At 40.7% G+C, this 26,752-nt stretch overlaps 1 protein-coding gene, 1 non-coding gene and 2 pseudogenes across 15 annotated transcripts in view; 3 read left to right on the top strand and 1 right to left on the bottom strand.

Annotated features, from left to right (window-relative positions):
- FNBP1 (formin binding protein 1) overlaps window positions 1-26,752 on the bottom strand; it is a 108,716-nt gene that overhangs the window by 25,986 nt on the left and 55,978 nt on the right. For all 14 annotated transcript variants that reach the window (XM_036218083.1, XM_036218087.1, XM_036218089.1 and 11 more), the window contains exons 5-8: window positions 24,891-24,953; window positions 24,393-24,497; window positions 3,034-3,162; window positions 1,938-2,084 (exon numbers count right to left, since the gene is read on the bottom strand). In XM_036218083.1, coding sequence (XP_036073976.1) covers window positions 1,938-2,084; window positions 3,034-3,162; window positions 24,393-24,497; window positions 24,891-24,953 — 444 coding nt within the window. The remainder of the gene's footprint in view (window positions 1-1,937; window positions 2,085-3,033; window positions 3,163-24,392; window positions 24,498-24,890; window positions 24,954-26,752) is intronic.
- On the top strand, window positions 539-657 carry LOC118601325 (annotated as a pseudogene).
- LOC118601367 lies at window positions 5,063-5,181 on the top strand. The gene has a single exon (XR_004950287.1). It is a non-coding gene; the product is annotated as a 5S ribosomal RNA (ribosomal RNA).
- Window positions 18,784-18,902, top strand: LOC118601408 (annotated as a pseudogene).

Here is a 26,752-nt window from a genome sequence, read left to right as displayed (position 1 = left end):
CACTCATTCGTTCAAGTGAAGACCCGAAGGAGGCGAGAGAGTGAATCAAGCAGGTATGGCCGGCTGGAACATTCCAGGCGGAAGGAAGAGCAAGGTAGGAGCAGGCTTGGAATTCCCAGGAACGCCAAGGGCGCTGTTGCGGCTGGAGCGTCGGGGAGAATGCAGGCCGGGTGACGTGGGACAGGCAGCTGGGAAGGGGGGGTTCCGGGCCGTCGAGGGCTTCGAGGCCCCGGGTGGCTTTGGCTTTTCCTCTGAGCGAGGCGGAGGCCCGCGGAGGGCTCTGAGCAGGCGAGGCACGCCATCTGACTCACTGGAAGCGGGTTCCTCCGCTCTCCTGGTGAAGAACGGGCTGGGGGCGAGAGCAATGTCGGCACGCCAGTTGGGCGTCTCCTGCAGCGATCAGGCCCCGCCTGCACAGCCCCAGAGGAAGGAGATGGTACATCAGGAGCGCCGCAGTAGGGGTGGGGAGGGCTGTGGGTTCCGGATGTATTCTGAAGGTGAAGCCAACAGGACTGGCTGATAAAAGTGATACGGGCATGTCTACGGCCACGCCGCCCTGACCACGCCCAGTCCCGTCTGATCTCGGAAGCTAAGCAGGGTCGGGCCTGGTTAGGACTTGGATGGGAGACCACCTAGGAAGACCAGGCGCTGTGGGCGTAAAAAATAAAAAAAAATAAGGGACTGTAAGCTGACAAGGTCCTTGCAATCTGTGAGGTCAACCAAGGCTTGCCTCGCCAAAAAAAAAAAAAAGAAAAAAAAAAGAAAAAGAAACAAAAGAGTTAGACTCCCGGATCTCTGAAGGATGGCAGTGCCCGTACCCGTAACCCGGTACAGCGGAGACACTGGGAGGAGCCAGAAAGGCTAAGTTCGAGGTACCTGTTAGGTGTCCAGGTGAAGAAGCCACTTGGTGGCTGAAAACACAGCACTTCGGTGCTGGAGGGAGGCCCAAGGTGGACCTGTGAACGGATCACTCAGAACAGGGATGTGAAGGTTAAGATGTGAAGGTTAAGAGGTCCAAGGTCAAAGCCCTGGAGGATACCACCAAAGTTCAGCAAGAAGACAAGCAAGCAGAGGAGACTGAGACCAGGGAGCAGGCTCAAAGCCATCAGTGTGGTGTCCTGAGGATTGTGTGGAGTGGATCAGGGTGGGGAGCAAGGCCGCTAACAGTTCAGGAGGAACTTGAGTAAGAACTTGAATGAAGACTCAGAAGAGACCTTGAATTTAGCAACATAAAGGTCATGGGCGTAAACAATTATCGGTAATATTAATGGAGAACGAGGCCCCCATAACAGGAGAAACAGCCTGCAAACCTAGAGAACTCACAGTTTCCCAGATATAACTGATAAAAGGGAAAGCATTATTCGGATATAATCTTGTGAAACTGTCAAATTTCAAGGAGAAAGAAATTTCCAAGTTTCTAATATAAGAATCAGCCTTGCTTCAGATTTTAATTAATGCTGGATAGTCGACGAAGTGAACAGAGTCAAGGCTCACACAGAGGTGACCACGTTTTTGAAGGCTTAGCCCACCCTCACTATGTACCTTGAAAAGACCTCTCCTCACAGTAATTTGCTGGTGACTACTGACATCTTCAACGGGGTGATCAGAGGAGGCCCCGCTAAGACTATTTCTTGATTTCCTTCTATGAGCCAGGCATGTGTAACCACCACGAGCCTTTGACCAAGGGGAAGAGGCAACGATGGACAGACGGGCGAATTAACAGTGATAACAAAAAAAAAAAAAAAAAAAAAAAATGGAACAGGCGCTCATAAGACGGGAGCATTTGACAGCAGGGAAGCAGCTACGATCGGAAAGTACTCCTAATTACTGGAAGTAACGCCCTATCACGAGAAGACTGAGCGAGGCCGCCACGTTAGAGGGCGGAGAAACGACGGGCCCCAAACAGCTGTAAATCAAGTCCCAGCCGCGATACTTACATTTTTCTGATCGATGGACTCGGCCGCCTTCACTATTCCATCCAAGCATTTCCCGATGATCGGGATCACCTGCCGATCGACCTCTGCGTACGTCTTCATCGATTCCCCGATTCTCACTATCCTCCTTTCCTCCATCTCCTGTATTTTCTGTAATGTCAGATGTTGTATAAAATTAATTTGGTCCACGATTGTTTGAAGGACGTTGTTTTACGGCGGCATCGTTAACTCTAAGAAATTGTCCAGGAGGGAAACAGGCCTATAAAAAAGAGTTAGGGTTCCAGCCCCCGAAGTTTACTGTGCCTCTGCCTTAGCCAGCTATACGTACATGTGGTTTGTGAATTGTTAGGTTGCCCAAATGTAGACTTTACACAATTCTACTTCAATTTCAGTACGAATTCCAAACCCAGGTATTTTTGTTATTAATACCACTTGGTATCAGGTTTCAAACATTTCCCCCATCTTTGAGCCATGACCTTATCAAAAGCATCATATTTGGTTAGCGGTCTTGACCCAACACATGTGTACCTCGCTTCTACAAGTTGCAAGTTCTTGTTTGCTTGTGTGTAGGCACTATAAAGCAAATATTTATTATTTTTCCCTACAACCGGACTTGGAAGTTGTAAAAGATTCCCAAAGCAGGAGAACATGTATATATCTTTTCACATACTATTTTTGTCAACCTAAAGGAGCCAAAAGAAAAACAATTCAAAGGAAAGAACTGTCATATGTGCAAATCCTACAACTCTAAATGCTGCTTGGATGCCGCAAGTTAGGTGTTTTTTATTCTTTCTTTCTTTCTTTTTTTTTTTTTTGGTAACTAGAATGGTCCATTTAGCCAAGTGTGTTAATCTAAGAATCGCAGATCTGAGACTACAATTGCAAACCAAAGAGGTTTGCAAAGGCTACCGATTAATCTCAAGATTGATATTGCATTTCACCTCACTGCTAGTCGATGCTTGAGCTGAATGCTTTTCAAAGTGACCTGAGTTACAGGAGATCTAGGGTTCTCTAAATAGTCCACAGGCCCAGCGATGATGCTGACTCCAAAGCCTCGAGTTTCTAAGAAAGGCGAACCTGAGAAATGCAAATCGCTTACCTGAAATATGCTGGGAATGTGGCTGTGGTAATACTCGCGCTGTTCGTGGTTGAATTTCTGAAGAATCGATGAGTAATCTGCTTTGCTATCCTCTGCCATTTGGTGACGAATTTGAGCTTGTTGTCGTGCCTGAGGGCAAACAATGAGAATATCCCCATGTCTCCAGAGAATAAGGAAAAGCCTAGCCTTGCGAACTGGAGAGGCTGGGGTCAAATTGGCTGCGAATGCGTTGTATGCAGCAGGTGCTATTTTTAAAACATGGTTTAGAATTTGAATCCACTTGGACGTATATCTGAATGGCCCGCAAACCTCACCATTCTTTCTCTGTTGTCTTAACTTGGCATCACTTTCCAATTTGACACAAGTGCCACCGTTCTTTATCACCTGCACTTGGTTCGATTTGCATATTTATGTTGCCTGGATGATCCTTGTAGAAGCCTCTGTTTGATTTGATTTTATTTTTTTTTGAGGAGGGGACAGAGGAAGCCATACTTTACCAAAAAAATCCAATTCTCAATGGGGTTCATAAACTAAAAAGGCATATGAACCACTGACCGAAACGGACCTTTTTTAAAGTCCACCACATTTATTTTTAGTATATACTTTAAGAAGCAGTAAGCATGGCGTCCTCTGTGTTTTTTATGTTTTGGTTTTTGTGTGTGTGTGTGTGCACGCTATTTTGTATTTTACTGCATTGCTTTTCTCCTAAATAATCACAAAATTCATAGATTTGTCTCCCTCTTCTAATTCATATTTCGGCTTATGACGTGCCTATAAGAACGGAGTGACCGTTGACACGCTATGGAATTTATTTTAAAGTTCCAACAAAAATGCCTGCAAACTCTAAAGTCATCCGCCAATACCAGAGATTGTGAGGCTGATAATGCCATCTTAGAGTCATCTAGCATTTCGGAGGTGCCTAGCTGAACATCACCTCATGAATCTCTAAGACAATCTGTGCTCTGCATGAGGCGAAAGCCACCCGCTACCAGACGAAGAGACGGCTTGGCTTGTAGGTAACTTGGCAAGCTGACCGCAGTGAGCCAAAAAACGCGACAGGAAAAGGGCCTCGTTCCAACATAACCAAGGCAACTTTTTGTTTGTTTGTTTTTTGTTTTGTTTTACCAAACCTGTTTTTTTTTTTAAAGCAGGAAGCGAAGCCATAGAAACGTTCGAAGGTAAACATTAAAAAGACACTTTCTATGTGATCACTGATAACATCTGAATTGAGTGTTTTTTTTTTTTTTTTTTTACCATCTCGGTGTTCTTCATTGGTTTCCTGCCTCTGTGACTTGAAGGCTCAACCTCGTTTTCACTTCCTTGACGCCTTTTACTCACATGCCTGTTGGCGAAAGCCCGAGGTGGTCCTTCAGTGGGGCTTCCTCTATCCTCTTCCCCAAGGCACATAAACACTTCCCAAACCAAGGTATCGATATCAATGGCTCCGAATGCATTTCCTCATTACCTGTGGTTTCTAGTTGCTAAGGTCTTCAGGTGCCTTAAAACTGTCCTCTCCACTTCTCATCTCGACCTTGTTTATTTCATGTGCCACATTCTTCCCCTCTGTTAACTCCCTTCCTGACCATATGCTTCGGCCTCCACTGTGCCCTCTAGCAAAATACGATCTGGTCCCCAAAAGGTTAAGTCCAAACTACCTGAAAAATCCCTGCCTTTCGATGCTCCGGGGCCCTCCCGTCTTCCCACCTACGTGCATTCCATCTGTCCCTCTCACGTGACCGACACGAAGGTCCTCTTAACTCTTTCGATTACCTAGAGTTTTATCATTTCCCACTTTGTTATGAATCTGAAAAAAACCACGCAAGGAAATTCCCAGGCAGACTTCAAAATGTCTAAAAAAATCCTCCGTTCACAAACCTTCCTCAGAAAGTCTCAGAAAATTCCACGGGCGAGTGGGGACTTTGTCTCTACGGTAAAATAAGAGTAATAAAAGTAACGACATGGAGAGTCCCCTTATTAGTTTTAGAGAAATGATGCTACCTTGGTGAATTTTTTAAATAGCTCAGTTCTAGTCTATGGCCACGCCACCCTGCACACGCCTGATCTCATCTGATCTCGGAAGCTAAGCAGGGTCGGGCCTGATTAGTACTTGGATGGGAGACCACCTAGGAAGACCAGGTACTGTAGACTCTTAAAATAATAATAATAAATAAATAAATAGCTCAGTTCTGAAAGAGATTGGAATATCGTTATTCTATATATGGGCATATTTATGTACGTGTGTACACGCCTAGCCCTCATGGGCAGATAAACGCGTACTGAGAACTGGAGAGGCAGCCAGCACCACCTGGACCATCTTCCTCCCGGCCCCCCAGAATCTCCAATGACATCTACAATTTGGCTGTGTAACTGCTTTTGTAAGCAAATCGACTCATAATAATTTCATGATGCCCTTTTACACTGTTTATCCGGCGTGCCCCATCAGCGTAACCAAGGACCACCGTACGTGAACTGTGGAAGGAACTGAAATAAACAATAACATGTGAAAAACCCAGCCTGGAAGGTGAACGGAGTGAAAGAAAAGAAACCAGAAAACATATGTTGGAAGGATTGTGTCTACCTTTTATGTTAAAGAAGCATTATCCCTCTGGGAGTTTGTCTTGACTGCTAACGCTTAGACACAGAGGCAAAAAAATCTATGTATTTTTACAGTCTCTCAATAAAAGGACAGAGAAGAAGCAAAATATTGTTGTACATCGAATTCTGCAAGGCCACAGCAGGAAGACCGGACTGTCTTATTCTCAATTCCAGCATCCATCTGCTTTGAATTAATATTCACTTTTGAATCCCAAGCCCAGGAATGTGCAATTGTTCTGACCAAGTTTTACTATGGAAAAATCTATTTTTGTTTAGTAAGCTGCGATATTTATTTTATAATGGGAAGAGTCAAATGAGTCAGTTACTCATTACAACAGATATATTTTTAAAAATATCTTTAATAATATTTTCCAAAAATGTATCTGGAGTAACCAGTTAGTTAGTAACTAGATAGTTTAGAAAACGTATCAACTCATGTCTAAGGCTAGATGAAGGTTCTAAGCATTGCTATTTCTCATCTCTTTTTAAGTCAGTCTAAAAATAGCAACTATTATCTTAAAGAGGTACAGTTTTTCCACCCTAAGCCAGACCATAAGCCTTTTCTTTTAATTAAATTTCCCATTCTAATAATAAAAGACACTGAATCTTACAGCAACATTACTGCAGGGCAGAGAAAGTTCAGAGGATTTAGGATTTTTGTTTGTTTGTTTGTTTAATGAGTCAGAGTCACAGAATTTAGAGATAATATTCTAAAAAAATTCCAGAATGACCACAATTACCTGAGGCTGTAAACCACAGACATCTTTCCATAAGACCTAGCCCACTTTCATTGTCAGTCAGAAAGACTGAATTTAAACTTTAGAGTTTCTGTGACAAACCCTGGGGATCTCCCCAGATAAATCCAAACGGGCCTAAATATGTACTGTTTGCACACGACTTCACTGCTCAGTAATCTTAACAGAGCCCCTCCATCTCCACGTCCTACGGAAGTAAAATTGTCCTGCCTTCAAGGTCAGACTTACAGCTTCTAAATAAAGACAACAGTATTTCAGAAGCTGAACTGTAGCCCAATGCTTCTAAATCCTAATGGGTTTAAAGACAGAAGTACTGTAATCCATTTAGATAGTTAAATTTAGATTATTAGCATGGTCAACATGTGTAGCTACTTCCTGTTCAATTTACCATCACTTTTTCCTTACTATTTCAAATATTAAGGAGAAACTAACAGTGCTGGCTGGGTCTCGATTGCCATAAGCAGAGAATACAGGGGGAACGAAGAAATTTTCCACTTAGAGAACAGGGTAGATTTGAGTACAAAGATATACTGTCCTATCTTTTATCAAGGCCGCTTATGGCTTTTGACCTTTTAACAAAATGAGCAAATATTTACATATTTACAATGAATGAATAATGAAACATTCCTTTTTTGATCACAGCAGACTTCTCAGTACCTGATTCACTGCTGTTCCTAAACCACTTACTGCAGTAGCATTCAGAGCACTGGGAAAGTCACTTTTTTCCTATGTTAAAAGCATGCAATACAACAAATTACAAAGCCCCATCCTTTATTACCAAAAACTTGGGGAGAGCAAAGGAGGACTATTTTATAATGATCCCTGGTAACTCAAATAACAGTAAATGTTCTCTGTGCTTGCAACAACATTTTATTTCATTGTTATAAATAGAGACCAAATTTATTCATCTAGACATAGCTAGGCTGCCTGTAATAACTATCCCATAGCTGGCAACAGAGGACAGATGGGATTGACCACCATCACCGAAAACCTGCCAGGTGAGTGTGTGGCCGGGGATGGAGGCACAGCAAGAACCTGGCACTTGGCTCTTTGATTCACCTTCTTCAGTCTACCTGAGCCACTGACTTAATATTGTGGGTAAGATTAAACTCACGAATCTAAGGGCCCGGGTTATCTGGCCTCTCAATCTCTTCAGTTCCTTTTTCACCAGGTTGTATGGGATAGAAAGTCGAAGTCTCTGCACATTCTACCCTCTGATAATCACTACTGTCAGGACCAACCTGGAGTTCTTCATTTGTGTGTGTGTGGTGGGGAGGGGTTCTGGAAAAACATCAAGGAGAGGCACAGTAGCCTGGGACAATTCACTGGAAAATTCCAGAAGCACAGCTGTAACGATGTCACTCAATGACACCATGATGAACATCACCATGGTCCCTAATCGGCAGCTGGCAAACTTGGTGGGTCTCAGAGTCACCGAGGAGTTCTGGCCAGCAGAGAGCCTGGCCTTATAGACTCGGCCAGGTTAGTGAGGAGAAACACAGACATCTTCACAGCATACGAGGGAGGCAGGGGCCACGGAATATTATGACCTATTTACTAGGTATTTTTGAGATCAGAAAAACAGCATCCGGCAGGGAATGCCTGAAAATTGGTGTCCTGGATTTCTGTAGGATTGGTCAATGACTGGGAAACTGGTTTACCTTAGTCTTTGACCCAGCAATTCTACCTCTGGGAATTTATCCTATTGAAATCATTTTAAATGTTCACAAAAGATACCCATCACAGTCTTGTTTATAATAGCTAAGAATTTTAAACAAACACCCAGTAATGTGACTGAGTAAACATACGCCATGCCCATCATGGACTGATGTGCATGTAGCATGTAGAAAAAATCTGAAAGAATGTTTAATGATAAGGAAAGTGAGAACTGTATATAATTTAATTTTTTTGTTTCCAAAATAGTATTGATAGCATAATCCCATTATTGTAAAAATAAAAACATTAATAACGATCACTTCTGAAAAGTGATTAAGGAATAAAGTTTATTTTGCCACAAAGATTAGTCAAAGGGATACATTTTAATGCCGAATTCCAGAAAGAGTGAAATATTGAAGAGGTATGGCTTGCCTCTGAGGTCCCCCTCCCCTGGAGAAGCTTTGAAAAGATAATGTGGTAGGAGGATTACAAATGAAGGAAGAGATGAAAAAGCCCTCTGTCTGGAGCAACATTGTCGTATGATAAACGGCACTGTTCAAATTTCCCAGCAAACTGTTCCATCTCGAATACATTTTCAAGTTCAAGACTAAGAATGCACTTAACAATTCCTATTCAGACAGAGTGCTGTGAGTTTTTGTTGGAGCCTTCCAGGCAGAGAACTTGCCAAAACAATGAGTCTGTCTTTGATAGATTAGAAGGGCAGCTAAAACATAAAACAGAGAAAAACTTCAAAATAAGTTAACCAAAGAAATATGCTTGAAATATTCCAGCAATTTCCTGATTTTTTTTTTTTTTTTTTTTTAAGTCTTACAACTTCTAGCCCCAGGATGGTAGGTTCTTTGGTGCAGAGTCCCTGGAACAGAAGGAGTGAGCGGAAGGGTGGCAAATGAGACCCGCATCTCAATCCCACACGGGCCATTCACTTGCTAAACAGTTTCAAGAAAAGGCCTCCGGTTTCCCTACACCCTGGCTACCTTATTTGAAAAGGAGAATTTCAAACATCTGTTTGTTCAAGGCGAATGACAATGTCTGCTGAAAGAGAAGCCACAGCGGAAACTTGGAAACTTGGCACAACTCCTAGGTGGGCCGGGGGAAGCCCAGACGGCTCCGAGACCGGGCGCTGTCATTGGCAAGAGACTCGAGTTTTCAGTTATGGGACGTTTTAAAATTATCTTTCTCTTCCTCCCTCCCCTTAATAAATTAACCTCGCCACAGACTATGACCATCACAAGGTCTCATCCATGTACAGCTGTAGGTCATAGCCTGGATTCTAGAAGGTTAATGCCCATATGATTACCATTCTCTTTTGCTGTGGAGTTATCGTGAAGAACAAAAATATTAAAAGCTCTTAGTAAATATAGTTCTAGAAAAGAATGTCCCTTAAAAGAGTTAGGCATGATACATACCCCAGAAAAAGAAAGGAAGTACCATCCAGTCCTGAAGAAATCTGAGGTGTTTGGTGGTAGGCTGGCAGTTATTCATACTTGGTGCCCAAGTCACAATAGATGTTTAAACAGTAATGTTTACTATTAAAAATCTTACGTGCGTTATTCAGTATAGACTATTGATGGGGTCAAGATGTAAGATCATGGACCTTTCCTCTATTTTAATCTCAGTGTTAGTTTTCTCTGCTTTCCTTAAAGCTGGGTGACGTCTATCAAAACTTCTCTAGTGATCGGAGAAGACAGTCAGGAAACTTATTTAGGTCGTAGGCTATGCGGTAGAGTAGGGGAAGCCTGTCTTTGAGAAACAAAACCTTAAACCTGTGTATATTATATATGTGGTACAAGAATTCCTGACCAAAATAATTAACATGAAAATTGGTCCCAGTTTGTCTGGCAGAATCAAATATAAAACCTTGCTGGGGGATACTCCCATAATCTTGCTTTTATGGGATTCTCAGAGGAAAAAAATCCCCGTGGAAGACATGCGCAAACAAAAGAAGACAATGATAATCATAAATGCACAAGGAAATAAGCCGCCATGAGAGCTGACATAATAGAGGGGAAATTATAGCCGTAAGAGCATGGGCTAAAAAAGAATAATGTGAAAGAATACATAAAACAGCAACATTTAAAATGATTAAATAAATAAAAGAAACAATCGCAATCGTAAGAAAATAATAAGAGGAGGCATATCCGAAGAACCACACGGAACTTTTAGAGACAAAAAAATGCAGCCATCAAAATCTTAAAACTTAATAGATGAGTTAAATGATAGAATAATTGAAGAGAATTCATGAAATATCCACGAAAGTTAGACAAGGTCTTAAAGCCACGGAGGAAAGTTGACTATCTACAGAGGGATGCATTAAGCAGACAGCCAGTTTCCAAAGAGGAACAATCGATGATGAAAGACAATAGAACGATATTTTCAAAGTGTTTTGAGAAACAGGTCAGCAACTTAGAATTCTATACCTAGCGAAACTATTACATTAGAATGAAGCCAACATAAAGACCAAATCAAGACAAAAGAGAACTTAATCCTCACGGAAAGAAAATAAAACCGACCTGTCATCCAGGAAGGAGGGCTTTTAACCCAGAGAGGAAGAATAAATATGCAGGAAGTAACAACGCTTGGCCTGCAGCTGTACAGACAGATGGTGGCTCAATGGCTGTCCTTCTTTAGATGGTTCCTAGAGTTCCCGGTCTGGTCCAGTCCCCACCTCTCTTCAGTAGGTCCCCCATACGGAGGCCTCGTGTCAAATACTATTTATCCTCTCACCCCGACCCACTATCAGCTGCCTAGTTCCGCCGGCAAGAGCAAGGGCTCGCAGGAAGAAGCTCATTTAACATAATCCTGTAGTGAAGTCATATGGTGCACTGGACTCGAGGCACAGAAAGGGGCTTCAGCCACATCCAGCAAGGCCCCTTGGGGACGATAGTAATTTAACATTTTATAGCCTTGCCCTCTTTAAAAAAACAAAACAAAACAGAACTACAAAGGGATCAAAGATCACGGAGAGGATTAAAACTCATAGAAGATACGGCACTAAACACTGGTCCAGGGAAAGGGTTTTGAGGAGTAGGCTTAGTGCGGTTTCATCTGCGTCACATCCATTCTGCTGATTCGCTCCCTAACATCCCTCAGGGCCTGTTCTCATCCGCCCCGCCACCCACGTCCTGTTCCGTCAGGCAGGGCGGCACCTGTGGTGCGTGTCCCTCAGCGCCCTGGGTGAAGTTCTTGCCACCTCAGTTCTTGTTCTGCCCCTTCTTTTCAGTTTCGACCCATCCCTCAGACTCAAGTCCCAGTTCCTCCGTCCGGTCCATCCCGACAACCCATCATCCTCACCGAGCTTTCTCAGGGGCAGCATCCACAGATGATTTCTGAGCTCCCTCTGAGCCTTTGCTGAGCCAGGTGACCTCACATATATGATGTACCTCAATCATTTTTTAACTGTCATCGCTCTGATTGTCTTCACCATCCAGTTGGGCATGTAACATAAAATACTTTATCTTTTTCTTCAGTGTTTCAAGTTTTCCTTGTCTCTTTAGCTCATCATTATTTGCTCACCGAGGTCCTCATGAAAAACACCCATTGTAATCCAATTGGTGCTGTGTACTATTTGATCAATAGATATTCTTGTAGAATGCCTAGATTCCTAGAATGTTCCAGATATACCAGATTGAGTCATAGTAAGTTGGAAGGGAAAGAACTGAGGAGGGAGAAACCAGAAGTAATCCAGGAGAAGGTCACACACAGGCAAAACGCAGTGACAATAAAATAATAGTGTCAACCAATTAACTTAGGTCCAAAAATAGGCCACTACTTTACACCCTTCACATCCTACTGAAGCCTCACACGCAGCCCTTGAGATGTGCAAAGTTATCCTTCCTTTACAGAATAGGAAACAGCTCAGAGATGAAATCAATACCACTAGTGAGTGGTACGAGCAAGATCTGAACCCACTTCCACGCAGCATCAAGATTAAGAACAAGCCGTTGGCAAAACCAGATTACTTACTCTCAGTAAAATTAAAATATTTTATTAAATGAGTTGCTATATGAAAACCTTTAGAATGGTGAGGGGCACTTGGTAAATGCCCAAATGTTCAAAGCTACACATACGCGTGCACACACACACACACACACACGCAAATATTGTTTAGTTTCTAAATTCACTTTAATTTGACATTCATATATTCACGTAGTATGACTATCTGTATTTGTAAAAGCTAACATAGAGTCTCATGTCAGCATTTTAATGCAAGTGAAATAATGCATACCAGAAGTATTTCACTGAAGAGGCTTTTAAAAGTATTTAATCTTCATATAAATTCACTTTGGGAAGCACTTCCGCCCCCAACATTTCTGTTACGCTGAGATTTTGACATTTGACTTTCCTGTTTCTTTTTAGATGTCTATTTAACCAAACGACATTTTTTAGTGTGAAAACCACGTACTACAAAAACAAATAAGTGAAAATTAAGGTTAATAGAGACAGCAGTAATTGCTAGCAAATGAACTGGAATTTAGAGCTAAATACAACCTTTAGAGTACTTTTGTGTGAAACATTTGACCACAGTAAATAATTTTATGTTTCAACATTTCTGTCACAAATTTCAGTTTTAATGGTAAAACTAATATTGAGTGTTATAGGCTTAAAAAAAAAAAATCTCAACCTACTAATATTCATTTATGACAGATCAAAGTTGTGTCATGCTTCCAAATATAGAGTCGTGTCATGCTTCCACATCTAGTAACTGAAGAAAATTCCCATTAAATTCTATTTCCTATGTGAAAGGTCAAAGAAAAAAACATACTCATTATTACTCAGAACAAGTATTAAAAATTGAAACAACAGAAACCATTTGGGATGTTCACTTAATCCAGGCACATTGAGAGACAAAGTAAACAAAACATGAACCCTACAGATATGACTTCTTACAGCACAGATATAAACAAGAAAATAACAAAAATATCTTTTCTAGACTCCTTAGTTTGAACATCGATCCACTTATAAAAGAATAGTTACAACATCGATATTTGCATTTGATAGTCTTTTTTTTTTCAACTCTATATATCTTTCTCTTGTTGTAAATCAAAAGGATTTTAAATTGAAAGATCAAGATGCAGCTGCAAAATATATTTCCTGTCTTCATACTAACCACTTCCTCTTTAAAAAAACTTCTGTCTTCTAATTTGTTACAGTGAACAATTCCTTTGGGCATTTTATATGAAATAAATTTGGGGAAAGCACTAAAGATATTAATGTGTTCAACAAAGATGTCAACTTCGTAGTCCCAGCAAGGGCAGAGAAAACCTTTAATAGCACAATCCCTTATACGTACAATAACTCGAGTAGTCGTCTTGCTAGAGACTGTTTCCCCAAATGGTAAAAAAATTTAACACTCTGCTACTCAGCTGGCTTCCGTTAGAACAGAACCAGGCCTATCCCGTCTGTACTTCACGGAGCCAGCGACTCTGATATCAAGCGAAGCAAATTCCTGAACAGCTAAATTTTATTTTTTAAAATCAAGATAATTATCAAACTGACCGTCGTTCAAAGTAAATTCCTTCATACTTGCTTATAACGGCATAGACTCTTTATCATTTTATTTTTCTCTTTAAAATATTCTATTATGTAAAATCTGACCCATAAAAAAGAGCATATGGATATTTTATTGTAATTAGAAACATGAAGTTTTGTCACTTAGTTCTAGAATTCTTAGAATTCTACCTTAATCCACAAATGACTCAGAATTTCCTATTCTTCTTCATGATACAGACATCTATGTAGAATTTAAAAGCTAAAAACGTTTAAAGCCGAATATTTTTAGAGGCCCTAATATCACACAAAAATGGAGTGAAAATGCCCTAAGAAACTGATACACAGTTCTAAGTGCTCGTGGCCAGGATTTTAATTTAATTTAAATTCTAAAACATTTCCTCAAATCGGGTTATAAAACAAAACTCAAGTTTAAGCCAAATAAGGAAACCCCTCACATTGTATAGAGAATTCTTCTGGTTAGTCAACACTCAGAATTGCAATGAATTGGAATGAAGAGTCCAAGTTAACCGTTTCAGAGCCAACAACTGCCCATAAAATTGAGACTCTTAACAGTAAAAGAATCATTCAAGTTGAATGAAACCAGAGTTATAAAGAAAAGATAAATGGAAACTAGAGTTTAAAAAGCATGACTAACTCACTGACGATTTCTGCAGGTACTTGTAACCACTAACTGCAGTTTCTGTGAAACAATATCCTATTTTGCATTTAGGAATTATGTAAGAGCTAACAGTCACAAGGCAAGGGCGAGCGAGAGAAAGGGAATTATTCACTGCTGGACATGGCTGAACTCAGTTTAATGCATGCATTCGGAAAACACTGTTCTCTCTGTTTGGAATTATTAGTCCACATTCCATTCATTTTGATAACCTTTTCCTTTCTCACCCCAACGCCATGCTAACCAACTGCAGCCTTATCAGGATTCAGAGATCAGGTACTGCCTCTCACCCAAGTTTGTCTAGCATATTCTCCTTCCAAAGAAGAGTGATAGAGAAAACTCAGCTTTAAAGTTTCTGTCACCAGAATGCCATTTGAAAGTTGGTTAGGGGGGCAAAGGGGAAAATTCACTAGACAGTGAACGAAATATTAGGAAGGAAATGAAAGGCACATCCCTGAAAGTCAAGGATTGTGGGATTCCATGTGGGTATCTGTGCGACCGCCACCCAAGGCCAGCACGTAGGTAATGAATAGTGAATGAGAGAATAAATGGAAATGAATGTGAACATCTCACAACTCAGGAATTCCATCAACAAGTTAAACGTATGTTTGTTTGTTTGTTTGTTTTTTGAGAAGACCATGAATACATGATTCCATTAAAATTACTTTCCATTAAAACAAACAAACAAACAAACTATGGGGTAATTAATTTGGGGTCTAAGTGAAAACAGAAATAAACAGATTCAGAATTTAGTCAGATAAAAAGCTGTACCAAGCAGAAGCAAACCAACCGTAAGAAAAAATAATTACTACGAAGATATTTTTATAATATTTTAAATTAATGGTGACTTGGAATTTTGATTCTTCAAAAGAATTCTCTGAACCTTAAAAAAAAAAAAAAGGATTGATGAATTGGACTTTATTAAAACTGATAACTTGTGTCCACTGGAAGCCAGACACAAAAGCAAACCGTATAATTATATACGTACGTACACACATACGTATATATGTACAGACACATATACACACAATCGTCTAGAATACATAAAGAACACCTATAAGACAGAAATAAAAATCTAGTTTTAAATGCATCAACTATTTGGGCACTTCACAAAGAGGTTATTCAAACGGCAGATAATGGCAGACAAAATAGGCTCACCATCGTTTTTCATCAAGGAAATGCAAATGCACATTGAAATCATGACAAGATTTCACTCCACACTCATCCAAGACCAACAATATCAATTGTTGGCGAAAATGAGGAGTGACTGAAGGGAGGTCCCTTGATACAACCACTGTTGTCGAGCACTTTGACAGCAAAGCCATGTGTACACCTACGACCCAGGACCCACTCTTAGGAAGGTACCCAAGGAAAACAAGAGGCCATGTCCACCAACAGACATGTGTAAGAATGTCCACGGTAGCTTTACTCTTAACATGGCCTCGAAATGGACACGATCCAAACGTCCACCACAAGAGGATGGATAGACAACCTGTGGTATGTCCATACAGTGGAAGGCCACGTGGTAATGAAAAATGAACGACACAAGCCACCACTGTACGTGGCAATATGAATCTCACAGATATGACATTGAGTTAAAGAAGCCAGACAGTAGAGTACGTTTTGTATAAGTTGCATGAAGTAGAGAAGCAGGCTATGCTAATATATGATAGAGGTCAGAAAAATAGTTGACTTTGGGGTTGGGGGAGGACTCAAGGGAACCTGCTGGGGTCCTAGAAATGTCCCCTATCCTGGATGGTGACACATCATTTCATATATATATATATATGAAATGTATACACACACACACACACACACACACACACACACACACACACACATATATGTAAAAACTCACTGAGCTGCCCACTTAAGATGTGGCCATTTATCACATGGAAATTACACTTCAATAAATCCCTACAAATTATCCACGGTTTTGCTTTCTACAGATTCAGTTACCTGCAGACAACCGTGGCCCGAAAATATGAAATGGAAAATTCCAGAAATAAACAATTCAGAAGTTGTAAACTGCACGCGGTTCTGCGGAGCGGGACGAAATCTCTCACCGTCCCGCCCCATCGACCTGGGATGCGAACCGCGCCTCTGTCCAGCGTCTCCACGCTGTACGTACCCCCCCCCCCGCCGCCCTCCCCCCCCCCCCCCCCCCCGCCCGTTAGTCGCTGCGTGGCCGTCTCGTACATCAGATCGACTGTCGAGGTATCACAGCGCTCGCGTGTTCACATCTTCCTTATTTGACGGACCAGCGGCCCCGAAGTACTGGAGCAGTGATGCTGGCAACTCGGATATGACAAGGAGAAGCCGTGACGCACTTCCTTGACGTGAAGAGGTGAGTACCGTGCGACACGATACTTTGAGAGAGAAAGAGACACCGCATTCACATAGCTAGTGTTACGGAATATTCTTATAATCGTTCTGTTTTTGTCGTTGTTCTCTCACTGTGACTAATTTATAAAATAAACTTTATCGCAGATGTGTATGCATAGGAAAAACACAGTATATCCGGAGTCGAGCACTATCCATGGTTTCAGGCATCCACTGGGGGGCTCTTGGAATGCACCCCCCGCGGATAAGGGGGGGACGACGGTATTTTTAAAAGGTCTAGAAGGACATGTATCAAGTAGTGAGAGCGATCAGGACAGAGGAGGGCCTGGGATGGGGGACATGAGATGGCAAGGAACACTTTTACCTATCCCCAGTGTTTGCATGTGTTTTTTTTAGAAGGGAATCCTATATCTGATGAGGACATAGCTTCATCACCAATAAAAAGCATCTCGCTGAGCTCATTTCTTTCTTCTTCCCTCCTCTGAGGAACACGCCATCCTCACAACTTCCAAATATGTTCACAGACGCAGAGATAAAACTACCAGTTTTTTTTTACGCCTACATTTTATGTATAAGTTTACTTTTAGTTAAACTAGAATACTACATGCGCTCTTGTAAGCAAATCACTAAATATCCGGCCACCCCGATGGACCCGGGAAGGATTCTAGGTGATCTGGCCACAGTGCCGATGGAAAGGGTGGTTCCAACCCCCACGCGGGACTTCGAACTTTTTAAAAGGAGAACATCAGGCTCATGCCCAAATCCTAAAGAGTTTAGAGGAGCATGACCATATGGTTCACGGCAACAAACACAAATACAACTCGGGAAAATCCTTCCCATCCTACAGCGGGGGCGGTTACCGCACCTTCGTCAACACAGGCCTGTCTCTCCGAGTGTCTAGGGGTTGACTGCCAGAAAAAGGAGCTTCAGTGGTTTCTAGTACAATTGGGTGATTTAATCATTTGCAGAAACTGGGGGAAAAGATATTCATGTTGGATTCAAAGACTGTCAGTCAGAAAGGGAAATCATATTAAGCTCCATCCTGTGGGCTCGATACAGACAAGAGGCCTCACAAGCGATAAAGCGAAAACACTGATATGACAGTCAAACCACTGTTTGGGGAAATTAAAGTGCTTTGAGTCACACTCATTAGCAAAATAGCTTGAGACTTTCCGGTGTTTAGACTCTGTTCTATCAGCTTCAATGTTTACGGTGTCAAAATTGGGCAATTTATCATACCTTTGGGGAGGAGGTGAGTAGAACTTTCATTAAAATAACAAAAGGATGCTCTCAGTAGAAGAAGAAATAACAGTAAGTAAAATATTAAAATAGTTGAGGAGAGCCATTCAAGCTGGCGGTACTTATCTAAAGTCTTAAAGCTGCCCTTGGATCTGACTTGAGGGAAGAAAACAAACAAACAAAAAGTCATCCTGGAAATCTCTGAACCACAAAGGGTCACAATTCACACAGCCCCTGTGAATTCCAAAACCCAAGCAGGAAAATTTAGATTGATGCAATCCTGGCTTAGTAGCGACCCCAGGTAATGCCAGCTCCCTGGAGACCCCGCTTTAAATCTGTTCTGTATCTCGCATGTTTTTCTGCCGCGACTTATATTTCTTATGAGACTGAATTATAGAGCAATGATGTTGGTGTTACATATTCTTGCTAGTCTATGTGCCATTTTTCACAGTACATGATTGTTTGGGAGCGAGCATGTGCAAGCTTTCTCATAACACTGAGCCTTAGCAATGTCATGCAGATCTTAAGAAAAGGGCTAAAAAATCTACCGAAATGCGACTAGTGGCTACTTCAGTGGCTTCGAGAACTGCTACAATCTCGATTCTGTTACAATCTTGATTCCGTTACAATCTTGATTCTGTCGCACTATCTGGTGAAGCTGGGAATATGAATGCAGAAACTGGGAAACTATTTCCTCCCAGGATAAAGCAGTGGATAAGCGCACAAAGCTCTGTCTTAAAGGACAGGGGCTGTGATGCTCAATGCAAAGGCTGCTAGTTTTCTAGGCTTGCTGGTTTTGATGATGCTCTGGTTACCAAGATCTATAAGTACTGAGTGATCTGTTTCTAAGCCTATTTTTCCCATGGGCCCTGCTTGTTATTTTTAGCAGTATTTTTGCAGAATGTCAGGTTTTTCGGCAATGCATTTGTAGCATGACGGCAGATATGTTTGGGTCACAAAAATACACGAAGAAGTGTCTACGGCCATGGCACCCTGAACAAGCCTGATCCCATCTGATCTCAGAAGCTGAAAAGGGTCGGGCCTGGTTAGTACTTGGATAGGAGACCACCTAGGAAGACCAGGTGCTGTAGGTGTAAAAAAATAATAACAATAAAGGATTGTAAGCTGACAAGGTCCTTGCCATCTGTGAGGTCAACCAAGGGTTGCCTCGCCTTAAAAAAAAAAAATACACGAAGAAGCAAGTCACCACAAACAAGCAAGAACAACAAACTAAAGAATCGGCTTACAAAGATTATAGATACTGAAATCAATCAAATAGGGAATATAAAGTCAGTATGTTGAATATGTGTTTAAAAAAGCAAAATATGGTACAAAAGTGTGACAAAGTAATAAGAAAATAACAAAATGACAATCTAGATTTTAAGGGGAACTAAAAGGAACTTCTAGAAATAAAAATTTAACAAACAAAATTGTAAACTTAAACTCGATGTGTTAAATCACAGATTAGACATAGCTTAAGAGAGAATTCATGAAATGAAAGTCATATCTGAAGGAATTATGCAGAACATAGCAGAAAGAGAGACAAAGAGATGAGAGATATAAATAAAAGTTAATAGGTGTAGAAGATATACAGTAGGCGTTTTAACTTATACCTTATAATCCAAATTCTAGAGGAAATAATAGAATGAGGGATAAACAAGTTTAGGAAACTCCAATCTGGAGTCAATAAGCCCAGTAAATCAAAAGGAAGATAAAAAAAAAAAAAAAAGAAAGAAATCTACACCTAGATATGTCACAGTGAAATCTCAGAAGAACAAAGACAAAAAAAAAAAAAGATCTTAATAGCTAGTGAGAAGGAAAGACAGATTACCTTCAAAGGATTAAGAATTATACTGACTTCTCAACCACAAATGAGAGTCAGAAGATGGCAGAATAAGTTCCTCCAGGTGCAACAGAATCAACCTAGGATTGCATACATCAAGAAATCGTCTTTCAAGAATGAGAGTAAAATAAAGACTGCTCAGTCAAACAAAAACTGAGATTTTTTTTTTTTGTAATAAATCTCTGCTAAAGGAACTTCTAAAGGGTCCTTTGGAAAGAAGGACTAAGATCCCAGATACGAAAAGAAATGGCGAACAAAGAAAATGGAAAGTATACTTATAGAACTGTGTAAAATGACTAAGGCCTAATTTGTGCAGCTGAACCCCAAAAAATCTTCATAGATTGATCGCAATAGTCAAAAAGGAGCTGGTTTTAGCTAAAGTGTAATTTACAAGGACATTGTAAAGATCCCGATTTACTTTATAGTTTAGGTTGAATACCTATGTGAAAATATCCAGACCACCAATAAAAGCACTGCAATAGAATACGTAATCTCTGAGATTTCTAAGATCTAGGAAGGCAAGAAACAACGAGTTTCTGGAAAAGAAGAAACAGAAAAAGCGAGGCAAATAGAAAACACAAAAGAAGACGGTGGACATGAATCACAACTCTCCAGGTGAAGAACAAAGGCCACTGGACTGGATTAAAAAGAAATCCAGCCATATGCCACGGGACGCATCTAAATATGAAGACGAAGAAACGTGCAGAGTAAAAGTATGGGGAAGATTTGCCAGGCAAGTGCTAACCCAAAGAAAACTGGCGTGTACCAAATAAACTAGGCTTCAAGGCATAGAGCATGACTGCATGGAGAAGATGACCCCGCATCGAGGAAAAATTAAATCACATTGAAGATATTGCATCTCTAAACATTCTTTTTTTAAATAAAACGACTTCACAACAGAAGAGCAAAACTGACAAAAAATAGCAAATTCTCCACTAACATAACAGTTACCTTATGGATCAGTGGTCACCGTCGTAAGTGGCTTCGAATACTTTGAGCATATTAACTCACTTAATACTTACACCAGTCCTGTGTTCCCATTTGAATGACAAGAAAAGCAAGGCACAAAGAAGTGATACATCTCTCTCAAAAAAGTTACAACAAATAAACCAAAACTCTTTAATGATGGGAAGATTTGGATAACGACAATCAGCAAGCTGGATCTTACGAAAATATGCAGAATTCTCTGCAACTAAGAACTGGGGAATATCAATCCTTTTCAATTACTTATAGAACTCATAAAAACTGACCATGTACTAGTCCAAAAAACAAGTCTCAACAAACAAAAAATTCAAACTCAGGCTTTCTGCAATCTCAATGAACTTAATGAGAAATCAGTAACAGAAAGATACATTTAAATACATCGTACAATTGGAAAATTTTAAATATGCTTCTAAATAAATCATAGGAGAGACTAAATGGTGCAAGAAATGAGAAACATCTGGAAATAAAAACAATAATAATACTACATGTCAAAATTTCTGGGTTGCAGATAAATCAGTACTTAACTAGGAAATCTGTCAAGTTCTCGTATTAGAAAAGGAGAAAAGCTGAAAGGAAGTAAGCATCTAAAGAAAGAAAAATTTAAAGGACAACACAATAAATCTGAAGACAGATGAAGAGGAAGAAAAAAGAAACTAAATGAAATAGAAAATACAAATAGGAAAGAAAAGCACCACAAAGATATATTTTGGTTCTTGGAAAATTTTTAAAAAGATTTTTTTTTAGAAAAACAGTTCCACCCCCCCCCAGAAGGAAAAAAGGTATAAATAAACAACAGTAAGAATAAATTAAGGGGCTACAAAACATATGTAGCAAAAATTAAGGGAGACTATTACAGTCACCTTGTAGCCGATACTTTTGAAAACTTATGATGAAATAGATATATGTCTAGAAACATACAACCCCAGGCTAATCAAAGAAGGAGACAGTAGTTAGAAACTTTCCCACAATGCAGTGTTACGAAACATTTAGGAACAGTTAATTTCATCTCACATATATTATTTCAGAAACTAGGGAAAAAAAAGCAACAATCCAAAACAAGTAAAGTAGGACAATGACAGCCTTAAGAAATGAAAGGAAAAATAACCGACCTAGAATTCTATATCCAGCAAAAGCATCTTTCAAAAAATGAAAGCAGAATAAATATTTTTTTTAGATTAAGGCTGAGGTAACTCATTGCCAGCAGTCCTGCTTATGAAGAAATGTTAAAGAAAGTTCTCTGGAATAAAAAAAAAAAAATTGATACTAGATGGAAATCTTAATTTATAAAGAGGACTGCAAAACACTGGGAAGAGTAGATATGTGCATAAATTGAAATACATTTTTACTCATTTTTGAAATCTCTTATAAAATGTTGATTATTTAGGAAAAAACCAAGACAACAAAAATTATAGACCAATTTCAGTAACTACTGATACAAAAATATTGACTAAAATATTAATGCAATAAATTCAGTTATATATATGTATATGTATACACACACACACACACACACAACAATACGTCATGACCTAGTTGGAATTGTCCCAGGAATGCTAATTTGGTTCAATGTAAGAAAACTGATGAATATAATCTATCACATTAATGGAAGAAAGGAAGCAGAAAATGTATTTGATGATATTCGGTATCAGGCTTTAAAAAAATCGCTTGGCAAAATAGGAAAAGGGAAAATCCCTTAACCTGATAAAGTGTATGTTACAATCAGGCGTAATGGGGAAACATGAAAGCATTCTCTTTATTATCAAGCATGAGATAAGGAAGTCCATAATCACTGCTTTACCAGGGTAATGGAGGCCATAAATGGCAGAGCGAGATAAGGAAAATAAATAAAAGGTTTAAAGAGTAAGAAAGAAGAAATAAAACTGTCATAATTTGCTGCCGATAGGACTATCTCTACAGAAATCCCCAAAACAGAAATAAAAAGAGAGTTTACCAAGGCGTTGGGCTCTGATATTAATATATGAAAGTCATGTGTCCATACGCCACAGAAATTAAATAAAAAAAAAACATAATGCTGCATGAAAAAAAATCAAGTCAGAAGAAATTATAATAAAAGTATGATTTTAGTTTATAATAAAGGTGAAAAAAAGGGGCAAAGTTATAAAATATACTCTTTGGAGATACGCAAAGCTACGAAGAATAGCGAGGAAATGACTAATCGCAAATTTAGGATGACGTTTACCTGTAAGGTGGGGGTAAGGAGAATAAGGTTAGGGAGGGAGACTTCAAACGCACCAATAAGATGTCATTTCTTAAGATAGGTATTATCATTCTTTACACTACATATATAGTATATAAAATTTTTTTAAGAAAAGGCTCTGAAAGGTAAAGTACCTTTCATTAATCATAGCTGGATGTTTTAATATTTTTCTCCCTCTTTACATTCCTTATATTTTCAGATACTTCCATAATGACGGTGGATAGCTTTGATACTTAGGAAAGGCCATAGAAGTAATTTCCTTTAAAAAGTGTTTCAATGAATAAAAAGCACTCCGATTTTACAATTAGGATAATAAAGTCTTTAATGAAGAATGCATACATCTGAGCTAGATCTGTTTCTGGGGCACGTACACTGCTTTTAATCCCAAATGTGTGTTTGATAAACTTGGAGTCAATCTATTTTAGTTGAATAACGTTTTAAATAGTTTGGGGAGTTGACTATTTAATGAGGACTCCTGACGATTTTATGGTAATTTATGGCAATTTTTCCAGCATATTAGTATATTATTTGGTAAAGTAAATATCCCTACTCCACATCAAATATAGATATTGAGAATGTATATTTTAATATATTAGACAATTTTAGAGGCAGGCATACTAATATATATATACACACACACATATATACATATATATATACATATATATACATATATATGTATATATATATGTATATATATACCTACGCTTTAAGTAAGAAATCTGGCAGAATTCGGCCAATAACTAAATAACTAATTCATGCTATTTTCCAACTAATCTCATCTCCAACTAATCTGGCAGAAGTGCAAGAAACCCATGAAAAGGCGAGGCTCTTCCCCCAGCGAAGCAGGCGCCTGTGCTCGCCAGAACGGCCGTGGGCAGTAACGAATGAATACTGTTATTTTACAGCCTAATTTTGTTTGCACCACATTGATGACTCTTATAAAAAGCAAATTCCGCTTCCAGCGGAACCACAAGAAGATACAGTACGAGCTTTATAATATTCCTAATTGCCAGGACAAGTCCATTTAGAGAAAAGCTTTCGAGAGGATGTACAAATGCCGGCCTTCGGCCTTCGACTACACAACCTGGTATCAACCCGAACGAATCAGAAGTCAGGCCAGCGGTGTGGGGCCCTTTATCTTTCTAATATAGAAGCATTTTAAGCGGCCAAGCTCTTCCCCTTGGCACTGAACGGGTCTGCTCGAGCTTTGCAGGGGGCCGACGTTTTCTTTGAAAGCCATTAGGAGAAAGCCACACTCTCCAAACACCGACCCCCACGGTGTGTTGGGGGGGTGGGGTAAGGCTCCGTGTTATTACCCCGGTGACTGAACACATACGCAAGCCGCTCACTCCTAACACCGCAGAGTCCCTGAGCTTTCACTTCTGGTCCCTATGACAGTTGACGCAAACTGAAAATGATCCCAAGTCGAGCGGCCTTTTGTGGCTGCATCGAAAGGAGAACCTGAGGACCGACGCTCTGGCAGGATATGTGACTGGCATCAGAAAAGGGGAAATGGAAGACTCACTTTCACCTTACCTTTTCAACATCTGCTTTCGTAACGTTTATGTCAGCATCCATTTTCTCAAAGTATTGCTGTGCCCGGTCAGCCTCTTTGCAATCCCGCTCAAATCGTCTTTTACTCTAAAAGCAGAGGGAAATGGCGGTGGGGAAAGTAGTTATTAATGAAACCATGAAATCCTATCAGCAGATACAGTCTTAAAGAGCTCTCTTCTCTGAACTGATTTGTTCCCGGTCATAATTTCAGGAAGTTATTTTAAAATCTGCATGTACCTTCACCTACACCGCCTAAGTTTTGTTCTCTCCATAGGATTTTTAGAAAAATCCTCTCCTTGAGCTCTTTTGGATTAATGTTTTACTTTAGGTAAGTTTCTAGAAACACTAAATTCGGACTGGAAAAATTTCTAAAGACATTTCTTTACGGGTTTCACTTGTTCTGCACTGATTCAAGCTGAGATTAAATTCTAGTCAGAAAACCTATCCAGACATTTCCTGAGCTGTTTGTTTTCCACTTACAGATTCGAGCTGCTTCCAGCAAGTCTCTATGTGCTGTTGGGCCTTCCGTCCTTCGTGAAAGTGCTAGAAGCAAGAAACGCACCATGATTAATTAGTACATTCTCTTTCTCATCCTAACACTGAAGGGGGGGGCGGAAATGCATCCACTTAAATAATACTTAAATACAGAATATCCAGCAGATGTGCTCTGGAGAAATTGAAGGGTTAAAACATAAAGGGGAAATGAAAAAAGGAATAGCTACAGAGTTTCCTTTAAGATATCGTAACACTGTATTTTAAGACACACGCCACTTGTGAAAATGATGAGAATGTTTTACTAAGAGAATGACTTAGATTTTTTTTTTTTATTTCTAATTGCTTCGAGATGCAATTCACATGCCATACAATTCACCCGTTCATATTGTGCAATTCAATGGTTTTGAGTATGGTCACAAAATCAGGCAACCATCACTATAATCAATTTTAGAACATTTTGTCACCGCCAAAAGAAACTGTCCCTCTTAGCTGTCACTCTCTTATCCCCCAATTCTCCCCAGCCCTAGGCAACCACCCAATCTACTTTCTGTCTATAGTTTTGCCAATTCTAGACATTTCGTATAAATGGATGTTTTGTAACTGGCATTAATGCTTTCGTTATTTCATAATGTTCACACAGCATAATGTGTTCAAGGTTCATCCACGTCGTCACTCACAGGAATCAGTACTTTATTCCTGTTTGTTGCCAAGCGACACCCCACTGTGTGTACATAGACCACGATTCGCTTATCCATTCACCAGCTCACGGACACGTGGGGCTATTATGATGTTGCTACAAACATTTGTGTCAAAGTGTTGTGTGGATGGATGTTTCCATTACTTAGACCTTTTGAAACGTTAAATTCACCTCCCTGCTCTCTGCAAAGGCCCTCTGGCAGGTATGTGCCTGGCGCTGACCGGCAAGGACGCCAGAGGACTAAAGCAGAATGAGCCTCAAGACTATCGGGGGTTGGAGAAGAAAAGAGGCAGACCGTGGAGGGCCTTGTGGGGCTCTTGTCTGAACAGGCTGGGGGAGCCTCGGACGACTCCGAGGATAGAAGTGCCAGTTGTGAAGGAAGGTTCCAGGTAGGAGGCTCTCTCCACCCCTGGAGATGACAGACTGAGACCACAGGGTAGCAGCGCAGGTGGAGAGGGAGGGTCAGATTCTGGTGTCCTTTGTTCAGAAAAACCACCATGTGCCGGTGCATCAGACCCAATGTGGGTGGGCTGTGGGACACCTAGACATCGATCGGGGTGACTCTGTGAGCAGGCGTCCTCTGGAGAGGGCGGGATTTACACCCACAGCCTCCCCTAGCCAAGATGCTCCAGGCTGGCGGGGTCCCTCCACCCAAGGCCACAGCTCTGATCAGGCAGCCTCCCCGTCCCCCCAACAAGAGCTACACTGTGAAGCTCCACACGGCACCCCCTGCCCTGAGACCTGGGGCCACAGCGGCTCCTCCCTGTGACCAGCCCTGGCGTCCTCACTGTCCCTTACGGCTTCTCCGGAAGCCCTCCACAACGTCCTAAATGCCCCTTTCGGTAAACGACCTGCCTTCAGTGACTGGGTTGAATGTGCTAGCCGTTTTCTGATTGACAGGTGAGCACGGGTGGCGGGGCATGCTACGGGGAAGGCAGAGTGACAGAGACAGAGACAGAAAGGAAGCAGGCCCCTCACGGCAGCCTCAGAGCTGCATGTCACACCAGCTCCTTGGAACCCTGGGCTGAGTCGCAGCGGACGGCTGCCTCCTGGGAGGCTGGGGAGGAGGAGACGAAGTCAGACTTCTTCTTCTTCTTCTTCTTCTTCTTCTTCTTCTTTTTTTTTTTTCCCCCCAAGAACAGGGCTCCTT

Source organism: Rousettus aegyptiacus, unplaced genomic scaffold (assembly GCF_014176215.1).
Source record: "Rousettus aegyptiacus isolate mRouAeg1 unplaced genomic scaffold, mRouAeg1.p scaffold_m13_p_3, whole genome shotgun sequence".
Lineage (NCBI taxonomy): Eukaryota > Metazoa > Chordata > Mammalia > Chiroptera > Pteropodidae > Rousettus > Rousettus aegyptiacus.
Note: the sequence above shows the minus strand (reverse complement) of the source record. Positions and strands in the feature narration are given on the sequence as shown.